Genomic DNA, 15,817 nt, shown 5'->3' with positions numbered 1-15,817 from the left:
GAAATCCTGACTATAATAAAGGTGGCATTTCATTCAATGGCAAAGTTAGGTTAGTGTAATAAGTGCTCTTGGCAGAGGTGGCTACCTAGAAAAAAATAAAAGTTAGACTCCCTGTCTCACTCCCTACCTAACCCACTGGTTCTCAGCAGACATTAGGCAATGTCTGGAATCTGTCACAACTGCAGGGATGGGGGATTTGCTAGAAGAATTTTGTGGGTAGACACCAGGGAGTCTGCTCAATATCCTACAATGCACAGGACAGTCCTCCACACTATTGTCTGGCCCAAAATGTCAGTAGTACCAAGGCTGAGAAATTCTACACTTACCTTACCTTAACCCTCATAGTTAAACAATTAAAGAGGAAGGCTATTGGAAGACAGGTGCCAAAGTGAAACCTGGTTTCTCCACTCCTGAAATGTGTGGACGCTAGCTTGGACAAGTACCACTCTGAGTCTCATTTCCTTCATCTTGGCTTTCGGGAATAAAGATAACGTACATCACGAAGCAATGCACAAGGACTCTGGCCAGCCACAGCAGTAAATAAATGGTAGCTATAATGGCCAGTATTAAAAATGAGAACCCACATTAAAAAGTACCTGCAAACACATAAATGTTCTTTACAAGAAAAGGGGGCATTTTGTTCCTAAGATATCCAGGTTGCTTGATGGAGCAATTTTGGAGACTTAAACTGTAGCAATATATTACAAATTCCCCAAGAGCAGGAATTGTGTCCATCTCATTCTCTCTAACAAAGACTACTACCTTAGGGGACCCAACAGATATGTAATAAATACGTTTTTAAATTCTGTTTTTAGGAACAGAGAGAAAATAACACAGATAGTCCTAGAATGATTATTTGCATATAACCATTTGGTGCAGAAACTGACAAGACCCAGCCAGGCTGCTGAATGGAGCCATTTGGGGAGCTCTAAGTGTTCTGCAGTGGTAGCCCTATATTCTGAAACCAGCTGGGGAATTAGCCAGGCCTCTGGTCCCACAGCATAGCAACGGGGACTGGGGATATTACAAAGCCCAGAATATTCTCAGAATTCTCTGAGGATGTTTCTATAAGCTCTGGAGCCTCGGAGCTGAAAGATGGTGTATTTCTGTGTCATGAGTCTCAAGATGAAACTTGAGTTTTATACTCATCACGCACTCCCACTACCCACTCCGAACTTCTTCAGCCTCATTTTCCTAGATATAAAATGAGAAGTGGGGAATGAGGGAAGATCGTGGTACCTTTCCGTTACAAAAGAGTGTATGCCTAAAACCTCTGCTTAAAGCACAGTAATGTTTTCAACAAATATTAACGATAAAAACAACCATCATGAGGACATAGTGAGAATTAATTATAACACTTAAAACATACAGGAATGAAGCAAAGTGCTCTCAGACTCTTAGAAACAGGTGTTATGTGAATACAAGTTACCAATTTGGTTTTTAAAGTCTTTGTAGCCATTTTAAGTTCTAACTCATGGTCGATGAATAGGAAATGAATGAAATGATATACTCATATTTATAGCATATTTATCATATTTTCATATGCTTGTAGCATTTTTGTAGCATTTACATATTTGTAAATGGTTCCACCTTTCAATCATTTAAAATGTAAAATGTGGATAGATTTTAGAGACAATCATTATATCAAAATCTCAAGAACATTTAAATCGCTAATAATGTACTTATATACATCTGAACGTTACATCTCACCTACTTCTGCATTCATATCTAAAAGTGTAAAATTCAACTACTAGTCTTATCCAGGACCCATCACTGGTAATCCCCATTATATTGTTTTCAGCTTGAAAAACACACAAAAAAATCTAAGTTACTTCTGATTGACAAAGAGGAACAAATCTCAGTTTTTTCAATTCAACAGAGTTGAACAGGTAGATTATTCAACACAAGACTGACACAAAGATTTAAAGTAAGACAGTCTGAGTTCCTATATTTCATATGAGATGGACATATAAATAGAAAACTCTAGCACTTTAGTAAAATATTTGCAATTAAATTACCTACGCTGTATGCATATGATTCTCAAAATATGTCTAAGTGTCCCTGTAGTCTACCTTGCAATGCCACCAAATAAATCTTCCTAGAGAGTCAATTTTTATTTAAAGATTATATGTACATGTGGGAAGAGGGGGCCTCTATTTTATTTAAAAACAAATACAGATATTTCATGGTACTGAAGTATTCATCCAAGTTTTAAGACTAATAGGAAATTTCAAAGAAATTTAGTGCTCGCGCTTTTGTGTGGGTACCTGATGGTTGTTCTCTGTCATTTCAAAACAGTTCTGGGGAAAGGTTGGAAATCACTAGTATGCTAATTCTCTCTCAGAAGAGACAGAAAATAAAACTAAAAATAAAATGTGGGGAAAGACACGTGCCAATCAAGGGCAGCTATAGAACAGGGGTGTGGAAAATGAGCTCTCACACCAACCATGCACGTCTCTCTCGTTCTCTCCACCGGGATAAAGGCTGAGGCTTTGGAGGAAGAGAGCAAGAGTAACTCGGAAAACCATTTAGGAGTGTGGATTGGAAAACACTCTTTCCCCCAAGAGAATGTGTCTTTACACTGGCATATTAGATTGGAAAGTGCAAACACAATAATTAACGGCGAATCCTGAAACTTCAACACACCATAAAAGGGTGTCACTCCAGAGCGAGATGGGAAAATAGGAGGAATAAATTAAGGTAGTCTTGGTGATGCTGGACAGCTCCTAGGGGGGCGGGGCGGGGTACGGTGGCAGCCTGGAGAGCTAATCAAGCCCTCCACACATCTCAGGAAGCTCGAGAAAACTGATGAGGAAAGATACCACACCAGAAACGAGGGGCAGCTGCCAGCAACGGGTGTTCGCCCTTTCTAAGTCTGAATCCAAAATAATGACCCACATGGCAAACAAACACCTTCTCATTCCCCGCTCCGAATTCACCTTCCTCAATGTCTGCTGTCTGGGAATAAACCTGCGGCTCCAGTTTCCCATCACAGTAGCACTCATCAATCAGTGCTAAACCCACCGATGCTTTCTTCCCCACGTGTGATTCCAACAATCAGTGCACTCCAGGGCTGATCCTCGGCCTTGCGTGTGAGCACTTTCTAGGGCACACCCCAGTAGGCGTTACTACCCCCTGTGTATTTCGCTTAATTATGAAACCTCTTTCTAGAAGCCCTATAATTCTCCCAAGAGTCAAGGTAATTGGTAAAAATTAGACATGAAGAGACACAAGGCCACTTAAAGAGGACACTTGCGACTATAATTTTTTAAAGGATTTTCTTTTTAGTTTCAATATAATTTTGTACTTTCCCAATTTTGCCCTTTTCAAATGCCAAAGAAAATGTTCGTGTTATCTTGTAGGCTATAAAAAAAGGCAATATAATGCATTTGTACTTCACTTAAGGTCCGCAAAGATTTCCTTTCTTCGAAGGCCATCCTTTGAATGTCTTTTAAAAGAAAAAGAAGAGTGAAAAATAATGGACATCTATTCTTGTGGCAAATCACTGTTATTTTGGCCATGAAAGGAGTGTGTGTGTGTGTGTGTGTGTGTGTGTGTCTGTGTGTCTGTTCCATTACTTGAAGTCTGTGCTCTGCACCTGCATTACCAAGCTATACTGTTGATACTGATAAATATGTAAACCAAAGACAGATCTATCTCACAATGAATTTATGGTCCTTTAGTGAATGATTGAAGCGAAATTTTAGGGCATGATTTTATCCCACTCAATTCATGCAAATTCTATTGAGCAACATCTATTCAGGACCTGGCACACTGAGCAAGCAATGGAAATCCAAAGATGGAAAAAGGATTCAGCAAAGGGAGTGGAGGTGGGCAGGCATCTAAAACACAGTAACAGGAGAGGCTGAGATTCCAGCAATTGCTGTGGGTCGAAGGCAGGATAGGCAGCTCAAAGGGTGCATGAATACCTCTACTGATGCAAGCATTACACAGAAATCTTAGAGGCTGCAAGATGGCAGCAGTGGCATGGGTTAGGGACAAACAATGCTACCCTGGAAGAGTGAGGCTAAAAGAGAAGTTTTCACATAAAAATACAGATTTATGGCTTTTCTTGAAAAAAGTACAAGACATGACAACCCTGGATGACCACAGGACAGAGCTAAGGCATTGACTCACCACTTCCCAAGAGGTCCCCATTCAATGCGCCAGGCCCCATAGGCATCTGAACTTGCAAGCCCTGTCTTAGAATAAAGACAGAGTCTTCAGGATTTTAGACTCTGGGCCTCGAGAGGAGAAACAAAGGGTACGGGCTGAGCACTATTTACTTTCCTGGAAATAAAACAGCAAAAGCCAAAAGAATTGTTTCTCTTGCATCACTCGACCCTGGGTGGTCAGGGCTGACTCATTCAGTCATCTGTGCTGCTCATAAGTTCTTGGGAGTACAGCTTGCTGATACGGCCTAAGAGGAAAAATTTCTCAGACTCCAGGCATATGGTCAAACTGGGATGAAGCAGCTCACTGCAGCTCTCAGCAACCCACTGCATCTCTTCTAAGAATCACTGGAGAATCTGTTACAAGGACTGCAGTAGGCTTGGCTATGTCGGCCACTAGAGAAGGGGGCCCGGCCTGAGGGGCTCAGCACAGCGCCACACACACCCTCCCCCAGGCTTGTCTCCAGCGTCAGTCCCCCGGGCTATTCATGCCTGCCCTCCCACTGTTTCCCTTTGGACGCTGCATTCCAGCTGTTCCACAGTGTCAATAGTGGGGAGGCCCTTCCCACTATTTCTCTCCCTATTCCAATCTACCCATCATGCCAGACCCAGAGCAAATGGCAGACACAGAGCCTCGTTTTCTAAAGCACTCTCATTAACAAATTCCAGGTTAGAGATGTAAACCAAGACCTGTAGACTTAGCTAGGCAATTATATGATTTGCATATACATTTGCAGCCCTAGTAGATAGGTAAGTTTCTTGAGCTCTAGGAGCTCCTTAGAGTCATCTTTGCGCAGTGAAATTACATATGCATATTTATCTTTGAAAAATACAACAAAAAGGGATAAATGTTTACCACTTAAAACAATGACAGTTTGGTGGCTCACGCATGTAATCCCAGCACTTTGGGAGGCTGAGGCGGGTGGATCACAAGGTCAGAAGTTTGAGACCAGCGTGGCCAATATGGTGAAAAGCTGTCTCCACTAAAAATACAAAAAAATTAGCCAGGCGTGGTGGCACATGCCTGTAATCCCAGCCTCTAGGGAGGCTGAGGTAGGCGAATTGCTTGAACCCAGGAGGTGGAGGTTGCAGTGAGCTGAGATCATGCCATTGCATTCCAGCCTGGGTGACAGAGCAAGATTCTGTCTCAAACAAAACAAAATAAAAACAAAAACAATGCCAGTTGTTGTATTCAATAGGCAGACGTGCCCCAGAATGAAACCAAGAAGGGAGACGTGGAGTTCCTGTTCTCTCAGTGTCAATTCCCACAAGCGCCTCCCTAGGTGCCAACATTTTACCACCCTAAGTGTGATTCCAATGAATACTCACCATAAACCCAAACCAGCTTGCCTCCCCATGGGAAAGGGAAACTGCTGGAAACGGCAATCTGTTCTAGCCCTGAAGGAAGACATGCATTGGTCAGGTAGAGAGATGCCACAGTGTTACATTTTATGGGCACTTCAAAAGATTTTCAGGGGTGACTTTGATTGTACACATTTTCCACCTTCCACAAGAATTTTAGAATTGCAGCCTCTACATTAACTACAGCCGCTACCCCAATCCTAGGCCAAAAGTTGCCTGATAGATGTCCACAGAGCTCCCTAGTGTCCTAGTCCCTGTACTATATAAGGCATTACTCTACAGAAGGTGTAGGCAAATGACTTCAACTCATTCGTGATGAAAAACGCACCAGTGACACCCTAGCTCCATGTGTGAACAACGACAATTCAACAGTTGACAAATGGCCAGCAGCATGCATTTTGGTACTGCACTGACATCTATAACCATAAAACAACCTAGAATTAAATCCACTCATGAAACATCAGAAGTGACGTTTTAATAACTGACTTCTCTTAGCCATCAAGTTTCAAGATCTTTAGCAACTCATTCTAAGGAAAATGGCTTGAAGAAAACGAAGGATCACTTAACTACACTTAGAATTCAGAGTGAGTGCAACTATATTGTCTGTTAAAAATCACTAAGTGTTCGAAAGAAAGAGTTGAGAAAATGAAGTTCAAACTCTCTTTCTACAGTTATTCACTAAGTATTTCATGTTCAGCTATTCATTCTTGAGTCAAAGTAACTCGAGTCAAAGTAACTGACTTGACTAAATTCAATACACTTAGAATTAAGAACAATTTACAGTTCGATGTGTGGCTTCGCCTGCCATGGTAAAATGAAATGGCAGTTATTAGAATTTTCAAAAGAAAAGAGCAGGTAATTTTTCATGGATGTAAGTGAAATCTGTCAAAATGGCAGTGAGCTCAGAGGAATGTTACTGCACTTGAGAACTACTTTTGGAATGACTCATTAATAATTCAGTTAGACTGTCAACAATGCTCTCCAATTACTCAAACACCACTAGAAAACATTTCATTAGGAGATTTAAATAAACTCTTCCTGCCTCTTGCTCATTACTCCCCACGTTTGCCCAAAAGAAATCAGGCCCAAGTTAAAGCTGCTTCTCCAGAAACATATCTTTGGTTTCCCTTCCCGTGGGAGGTGGCATGAGACATAACTCATTCACTTACTTAGACTGCAAGTACCTGGAAGGCAGGCTCCATGTCAACTGAGCCCGGCACTTGCAGCTTCTAACTTCCCACCACATGGAGCTTCTAGCACCATGACCTGAAAAGAATACACGCTCAGCAAATACTTGTGAATGAGTGAGGGAATCAATGCAGGCTTGAGGGGTTCTGTTTGGTGGTTCTGGCATAGCCCAAGCCCAATTATTTGCTAAAAACTTTATGTTAAGCCTTCACATTAGGTTGATATTGAAGTTTCACACAGTCATCTCATGGTGATTCATGCAATGAACTTCGTTTGGACCAATAGTAATCTAGAAAGTGTATCTACATCTCTTTCAGTGTGCTCCACTTGAAAAATGCCCATTGATGATAGACTGGACAGGGAAAATGTGGCACATATACACCATGGAATACTATGCAGCCATAAAAAACGATGAGTTTGTGTCCTTTGTAGGGCCATGGATGAACCTGGAAACCATCATTCTCAGCAAACTGACACAAGAACAGAAAATCAAACACCACATGTTCTCACTCATAGGTGGGTGTTGAACAATGAGAACACATGGACACAGGGAGGGAAGCATCACACACTGGGGTCTGTCGGGGGGAATAGGGGAGGGACAAAGAGGGGTGGGGAGTTGGGGAGAGAGAGCATGGGGAGAAATGCCAGATATAGGTGATGGGGAGGAAGGCAGCAAATCACACTGCCATGTGTGTACCTATGCAATAATCTTGCATGTTCTTCACATGTACCCCAAAACCTAAAATGCAATAAAAAATAAAAAAATAATTAAAAAAAAGAAAAATATTAACCAAGCATTTCTTTCCCTTTTACAAGCTAAGTTATTTCATTTAACAGCATCTATAGCTGTCAGAACTTTGGCAGACTTTGTGAAAAGCATCGTTTTAACTGTCTGAATTAAAAATTAATCACGTAAGTCTTCCTTTGTTTTGTTTTTACTACTTAAACTTCCTACTGATAAAGAAAAAGTTCTGGGTTTTTTCTGGGGTTTTTGTTTTGGTTGTTTTGTTTTTTTGAGACAGGGTCTCACTGTCACCCAGGCCGGAGTGCAATAACACAGTCACGTCGCACTGCAGCCTCCACCTCCTGGTTTCAAGCAGTTCTCCCACCTCAGCCTCCCGGGTAGTTGGGACTACAGGCGTGTGCCGCTACACCCAGCTAATTTTTAAAATTTTTAGTAGCTACTCAGTCTTGGTATGTTACCCAGGCTGGTCTGGAACTTCTGAGCTTGAGAGTCGTCTGCCTTGGCCTCCCAAAGTGCTGGGATTACAGGCGTGAGCCACTGTGCCTGGCCCTGTTGTTTTTTGTTTGCTTATTTTTAAGATCGTTGGGGTCTTTTCCTCATAATAAAAAAAAAATGCAGTTATTGCATTTGCTAGGAGATAAAATACCTGTACTTAAAAATTACATTTTACAATGACTCTTCATCCAACCTCCACCACTCCTCCCACCCAATACTATTGGAGCTGGAAGTGGGGGTGATCCTCTTGATCATTTTTGCCTCAATTTACATGATAAATTACCAAACTTTTGCAGTTTTCTTAAAAAAAAAAAGGCAGTTCCAAAGACCCAACGCAGATTTACCCAAGGAATTTCCTTCTCTGGATCTGCTTGTCCAGGAGTTGAAATGTTCATTAAGGTCATCGGGCAGGCAGTTCAGGAACTCTGGATTAGAGTACGCTCAAACCCAAGGAGACTACCAACCTCCCTTTCTTGAAAACCCTTCTGCATACGGTGTCTCCTTTTCCTCAATAGTTTGCCCCTTTTTGTCTTCTGGAAAGTAAGTTCATTTGTTCATGCTGTCCTCAGTGGAAGTAAAGAACCCCTATTGAGCCCCCAGCTTCACTGCTGGCTTGTAATGCACTATTCCCCAAAGTGAGGGTTCTTATTTCTGAAAAGGGGCTTCCTCACTCACCTTGCCCCCTCAGATAACTTAGAGTTCGGTACAAGCCTTGCAAATCATGTAGTACAAGCCCCTCATTGTAGCAGCCAGAAAATGGAGGCCCAGAAAGATCCACTCATGTGACCCCTGCACAACACTGCTTACCAGTAGCCAAGTGCAGCCTAGAACGCAGGCCTTCTGGCCACAAGTCCCGTGTTCTTTCTTACCTAGCTTGGTGCTTACAGCTCTCCTGGGAGTAAAGTGACAAGCCCCAATAGTGTTGCTGAGTGCCAGGCATGAAGCCAGGCAAGAATCAGGTCCTCTATGCCCTTGCTACTCAGAGTGCACGCCATGGACCATCAGCATCTGCCCCACCTGGAAACGAGTTAGAAATGTAGAGTGCCAGGCCTCCCCTGAGACCGGCTATATCAGACTCTGCTCTTTAACCACATCCCCGGGAGACTCACAGGCACATTGAAATTTGAGAAGTGTTGCTCCATAGCAGGAAAAAAAAAAAAAAAAGACGCATCTTCGCTTTCTGAGTTAAGCTCAGGCCAAGTCCTGAGCTCACGTCACCTCCCATGGCAGATCGCGCTGAAGGATGTGCTGGTGATCTGACCCCAATGAACTTGTCACCTCTAAACACTAAGGCCAACTGGGTAATCTCCAGAATAGAATCACTGGAGCCCAGTGGATGCCTTATGTAATCCATACAACGCATTTGTCAGTTTTATTTTGTTTCCTTGCTGAAATTCTGATTTACTTACAGACTACTGAGGGGTAAAATGGGGGAAAGGTTGAGAATAAAAGTATTTCTTTATGGAAGATCAAAGATATCCTCCCTCATTTATTGTCCTAAGTTTTTCTCCACAAGAATTGTGGGTAAAGGAACACAGCGCGCACTTCATGCCTTGATTAAGAATGCAGGTGCGGGAGTCAGGCTTCCCAGGAGCACGGCAGAGCTCTGCTTGCTGCCATCTGTGTGACCTTAACAACTCAACATTTGTGTCCCAGTTTTCTCCACCTTTAAAATGGGAAGAAAAGTGACACTTATTTCATAGGCGTATGATACGGATAAAATGGTAGTGACCAAGCCTGGCATACAGTGAGTGCTCACTCATTATGAGCTACTGTCATTAAACATATCCTGTGTGTCAGTGTCACTTAAAACCCCTGCGGCCTCCAGAATAGTTTCTTCTTGTGATTGACCCAGATCATAATCAACAGCCAATTAACATAAAGAAACCAATAATGGGCTAGGCGTGGGGGCTCACACCTGTAATCCCAGCACTTTAGGAGGCCGAGGCAGGAGACCCCCTTGAGCCCAGAAGTTCCAGACCAGTCTGAGCAACATGGTGAAACTCGGTCTCTACCAAAAATACAAAAATTAGCCAGGTGTGGTGGCGTGCGCCTGTAGTCCCAGCTACTTGGGAGGCTGAAGTAGGAGGACAGCTTGAGCCTGGGAAGCGAAGGTTGCAGTGAGCTGTGATCATGCCATGTGCTGCAGGCTAGGTGACAGAGGGAGACCCCGTCTCAAAGAAATGAAAAAGAAAAGAAAAGAAACTAATATGCAGCCGGGCTCAGTGGCTCATATCTGTAATCCCAGTGGTTCGAGAGGCCAAGGTGGGAGGATTGCTTGAGGCCAGGATTTCAAGACCAGCCTAGGCAAGACCTCATTTCTACAGAAAAAGAAACAGAGAGAGAGAGAGAGAGAGAGAGAGAGAGAGAGAGAGAGAGAGAAACTAATACACATAAAAGGCAGACAGTGAGAAAAATCACCCTACCAAAAAATGTGTGAATTCTGGGTTTGAACAAACACATGCACCATCTTTCACTTCAAATTCTAATGTGTGTGGCTGTAGACTAAGAGCCCCAGAGCTTGATCAACCATGAAGAAATAAAGGAAAGGAAAGGAAAGAGGAGTCAGTCTTAGTCACGCAACCTCGTGCCTCACAGCCGTCCCTCGTGAGCACACCAGCCAAATGCTTTGTCTACCTGTAAAGGGACTTTTTACAAAGAGAGAAAGAGGAGGAGTTGCTCTGCACTCTGTCTTTAAAATGTGGCACATGTTGTCATTCCTTCTATGATAGTTGGCCAAAAGACAAATCTGATTTCCTTTCCCAGACTCATTTTAATTTTTATTTTTATGAAAGCAGCAAAAACATACTGCTCTCTCCATCCTATCCTCATTGTTTAAAAAAATAAAAAACAAAATTAATATTGCTCCTTTTGAAAGACTAACACCACTTCTCCTTCCTTAATTAGGCCCAATGGAAATATAGGCATAAGCATTCAACCGGGCAAGCCAACTGAAAAACACCCCCAAACCCTGAAAATCTAAATCAAGACCGAACCAATTATAGCATTTTATTTAGGTGGTGTTTATTTTTTGTATTTTTCTTAACTGTCAAGTGATTGACAGAATTTATGGTGGGCTCAACATTTTAAAGTATTTCTAGACTGTGGGGAAGACATCATACATAGCCTTTGCATGAAATTACTGCATTTTCCAGCCATGCCTTTTGGTGTGAAAGTATTACACTTTTACTAGCCGCAGCATTCTGGGCATATACTTCTTTCGAGGAGACATTTTTCTAGCTGAGTTTAATCCGGTGAGTTAAAAGAGGGAAAGACTGTAAAATGAAGCTCTCTACTTGCAGTTGGACATGGCATTTGTTTTTCATCACAGGATGCTAAGAAATCTCTCTGGTTGTCTAGCTTTTTGCCTCACCTGTCTGAGGGCAGAGGCTCTGAGGACAGCATGCAAATTTCAACCCCCTCACCCGAGCCCATCCTCTCACTTCCCCTCCTCTATTGAGCACACCTTATCCACAACAGGATGCTACCCATTCATCCACAGAGGCCTTACCTGTCGGTTTTCTTGATCAGGATGGCCCTAAAGATGTGCTCCAGGGGCGTCTTCTCCCGCTCATGAGTGGGCTGCACGAAGGGGTGCAGGGCCGCCAGCGAGAAGTCCTGCTGGTACAGCTCCAGGAGCTGGGCGGGCAGGTCATGCAGGGAGGCCAGCCTCACCGCTGAGGACCCAGGGAGCTCCGCTGGAGTGGAGAGAGGAGAGGCTCATCAGAGACCTACCATGAGGCCCACACAGCACTGCCCAAGCCCCTCTCCCCTTGCCCTCGGGGAGGATCCTCTAGGTCACTGCTAAAATAAGTTTGTCCCAGTTTTTACAGTCTTCAAACAGACTTTATAAGTAGGCTGTTGTTTTACAAATCACCCAAAGGCATTAATAACTGGATGTCGGCCAGGTGTGGTGGCTCCCAGCACTTTGGGAGGCTGAGGCAGATGGATAGCTTGAGCTCAGAAGTTTGAGACCAGCCTGGGCAACATGGTGAAACCTGGTCTCTAAAAATAAAAATAAAAAAAACCAAAATTAGCCAGTGCTTGTGGTCCTGGCTACTCAGGAGGCTGAGGTGGGAGTGTAGTTGAGCCAGGGAGGTGGAGGTTGCAGTGAGCCATGCACTCTAGAGGTCACTGCACTCTAGCCTGGGCAACAGAGTGAGACACTCTCAGAAATGAAATGATATAAAATAATAATGGAATGTCTTAGATCTAGAGTTGTCTTCTCAGTGATCACAGTGAACAAGTCATTTCCACTGCCTAAAAAAAAGAAAAACATATGTAAAGAAAGAAAGGAAGAAGGAAAGGGGAAAGAAGAAAACTGTATTGAGCAAATATAAAAATACTACGTGGCAAAAAGCAGCATAAACAAAGACAAAAGACCAAGTGGAACAAAATTTCTGTAACCCTTAAGACAAAGGGCTGATTTCCTTAATTTGCTAAACCCTCCCCACCCCAAAATAATTTTTAAATGGGCAAAACATATGAATAGGTAATTGCCTAAAAAATGTGAAAGGCTAACCAATATTTGAAGACACTGTAACTCGGCATTAGAATTACACAAATCAAAACCAGATTTTTACCTACTGAATTATTTTAAAACTTGGATTTTTTAATTTACTTATTTTTGAGAAGAACACACAAGGTTCAAAAGTCAAAAGGTACAAATATGTATTCAGTGAAAAGTCTACATCCTAGCCCTATCCTCTGCCTCCTACATCTACTTCCCTAGAGGCAATCATTATTATTTTTGTGGGTGTATATGCATTAACAATCAAATAATTCATACAAAAGTAAATAGGCCTATATATTTCCCTTCTCTTCTAGAATGTCAGCATAACATTACACACCTGGCTTTTTAAAATCAATTTTTATCAATTAACAGTATACTTTTCAGTTGGGTGCAGTGCTCACGTCTGTAATCCCTGAACTTTGGGAGGTCGAGGCAGGCAGATCATCTGAGGTCAGGAGTTTGAGAACAGACTGGCCAACATGGTGAAACCCCATCTCTACTAAAAATACAAAAAATTAGCCAAGTGTGGTGACAGGTGCCTGTAATCCCCGCTACTCACGAGGCTGAGGCGGAAGAATCGCTTGAACCCAGGAGGCAGAGGTTGGGGATCGCACTACTGCACTCCAGCCTGGGCAACAAGAGTGAAACTGTCTCAAAAAACCCCCCAAAACCAAAAACAAAAAACAAAAAACCCCCAAAAAACAGTATAGTTTTCTTAGAGACCATTCCATAGCAGTACACAGAGCTCTTCCTCATTCTTTTCTACAGATCCGTTGTGTGATATACCATGGAATATGCAAACTTTTGCTTTTATAAGCAATCTATTAATGAAAAATATCATTCCTACATGATTGCACATGTGTGCGCTTATGGTACCTATAAAAAATAAATGCTTAGGCTGGGCGCGGTGGCTCACGCCTGTAATCCCAGCACTTTGGGAGGCCGAGGTGGGTGGATCACAAGGTCAAGAGATCGAGACCATCCTGGTCAACATGGTGAAACTCCATCTCTACTAAAAATACAAAAAATTAGCTGGGCATGGTGGCGCGTGCCTGTAATCCCAGCTACTCAGGAGGCTGAGGCAGGAGAATTGCCTGAACCCAGGAGGCGGAGGTTGCGGTGAGCCGAGATCGTGCCATTGCACTCCAGCCTGGGTAACAAAAGCGAAATTCCATCTCCAAAATAAATAAATAAATAAATAAATAAATAAATAAATAAATAAATAAATGCTTAGATGTGGAATTGCTGGGTTAAAAAATATGCATTGTGTGTCTGTATCAAAACATCTCCTGTACCCTATAAATATATACACCTTCTATGTACCCACAAAAAATAAAAAAATTAAAAATCAGAGGTGTAAATACACACACACACACACACACACACACACATATATATATGCACTGTAATTTTTTCAGATAGTGCCAGATTCCCTCCATAGAGTAGTATGGAGTTATCAGTGATGTATAAAGGTGTTTCTTTTCCCATACTCTTGACTATTCTCAGTGAAAAAAAAAATGATCCCTGTGAGATGGTAACATATTTATCTTATTATGTAATTTGTATTTTTTTCTTATTGAACATTTCATATTTAAATGCTGTGTCTTCTTGTCTGTGAACTGTCTGTCCATGATCTTGCCTGGTGTCCTACTGGGTCACTGGATCTTTTTTCTACTGGTTTGTAAGAACTCTTTTAATATCAGGAAATTTAGTTTTTATTTATTCCTCCCCAGTTTGTTGCTTGTTTTCTGACTTTGCATATGATAGGTTTTGCCTTGAAAAACTTTTTTTTTTTTTTTTTTTTTGAGACAAAGTCTCACTCTGTCCCCAGGCTGGAGTGCAGTGATGCTATCTCGGCCCACTGCAAACTCCACCTCCTGGGTTCAAGCGATTCCATGGAGAACTTTTTGAATAAAGATGAATTTACCAATCTTGTGTTCAGTGGCTTCTGAGTTTTATGTCATAGCAGAAAGACCTGGGATTATAAAACAATTATCTTGTGAATTCTGGTAATACATATTTCATTTTTTGCATATAAATCTTTGATCAATTTGGAATTTATTCTACATAAAGCATGCAACATGAATTTAACTTTTCCCCCTCAAATGGGTTTAGCTATTTTTCCTCATTGATTTGAGATGGCATATATCATATGCCATTTATCATTTATTATATTCCCAAACATGAGTTTATGACTGTGATCCAATTATCTATTTGTATAAAACACTACTTTAAACAATTTTAATTTCACATTATGTTCTAATATCTGGTTAAACTATTTCTCACATCTTTCTGTATTCCTGTTTCTATTTTGAATCTTCCTAATTTGTTTTTCTAAATGATCATTAAAAAACAACTTATCAAATTCCCCTTCCCCCACCAAAAATAATTTTGTGGGTATTTTTATTGGGTCATGTTCGAATCATAGCTTAACTAAGAATGAATATTTTCACCATGCTGCAAGTTCCCATGCAAGAAACTGGCAAAATTTTGATTTGTTCAAGTCTTCCTTTGGGTCCCTCTGGAGCATACCAAAGTTTTCTTCACACAGTACATATTTATCAAGTTTATTTCTAGTTATTCTATATTTTATTGCTATTGAAATAATATATTTTCCTTTTTTACTTCTGTAATCTTCATTGCGTGCAAGAGTGTTGGGGAAACAGGCATGCCCGTCATCGTGGTGGGAGGGAACCTTTCTCTAGGGCAGAGTGGTATTGGCCTTCAATCCTAAAAATGCACACTCTCTGTCCAGCAACCCCTCTACTGGTAGTACTCCTATGGTGGGACTCATAAATGTCTTCCAAGATATATGGACAAAGATATTTACTACTGGGTTGCTCTAATAGCAATCTTAATTGCAGGACTAAACACTGGAACACCCCAGTGATTAATCCTATGAACCATTAAGAAGATTAAAGTAAATCTGTTATGTGCTGATAGGGAAACGAGTCCAAGATACATTGCTAAGTTAAAAAAAAGGGGTGCACAACAGTGTTAATGGTATGGCCACTCTTGTGTAAAGAACATTAGAAGGGCCAGACATGATGGCTCACGCCTGTAATCCCAGTGCTTTGGGAGGCCAAGGCGGGCAGGTCACAAGGTCAGGAGTTTGAGACCAGCCTGACCAACATGGTGAAAACCTGTCTCTACTAAAAATACAAAAATTAGCCGGGCATGGTAGTGCCCACCTGTAATCTCAGCTACTCAGGGGGCTGAGGCAGGAGAATCGCTTGAACCTGGGAGGCAGAGGTTGCAGTGAGCCAAGGTCATGCTGCTGTACTACTCCAGCCCGGGCGACAGAGGGAGACTCCATCGAAAAAATAAAAGAAAAGGAAAGAA

At 41.9% G+C, this 15,817-nt stretch overlaps 1 protein-coding gene across 6 annotated transcripts in view; it reads right to left on the bottom strand.

The window, feature by feature from the left end:
• Nucleotides 1-15,817, bottom strand: part of RFTN1 (raftlin, lipid raft linker 1) — a 221,649-nt gene that overhangs the window by 123,158 nt on the left and 82,674 nt on the right. For all 6 annotated transcript variants that reach the window (XR_010343444.1, XM_012466741.2, XM_012466742.2 and 3 more), the window contains one exon: nucleotides 11,474-11,660. Coding sequence is in view for 5 of the 6 variants with exons in the window: in XM_012466741.2 (XP_012322164.2) it covers nucleotides 11,474-11,660 (187 nt within the window). In the remaining variant the exon portion in view is untranslated. The remainder of the gene's footprint in view (nucleotides 1-11,473; nucleotides 11,661-15,817) is intronic.

This window comes from Aotus nancymaae, unplaced genomic scaffold (assembly GCF_030222135.1).
Source record: "Aotus nancymaae isolate 86718 unplaced genomic scaffold, 86718_ANA_hifiasm-v0.15.2.pri h1tg000019l, whole genome shotgun sequence".
NCBI classification, from domain to species: Eukaryota; Metazoa; Chordata; class Mammalia; order Primates; family Aotidae; genus Aotus; species Aotus nancymaae.
The sequence above is the reverse complement of the archived record's forward strand: the minus strand, read 5'-3'. Positions and strand labels throughout refer to the sequence as shown.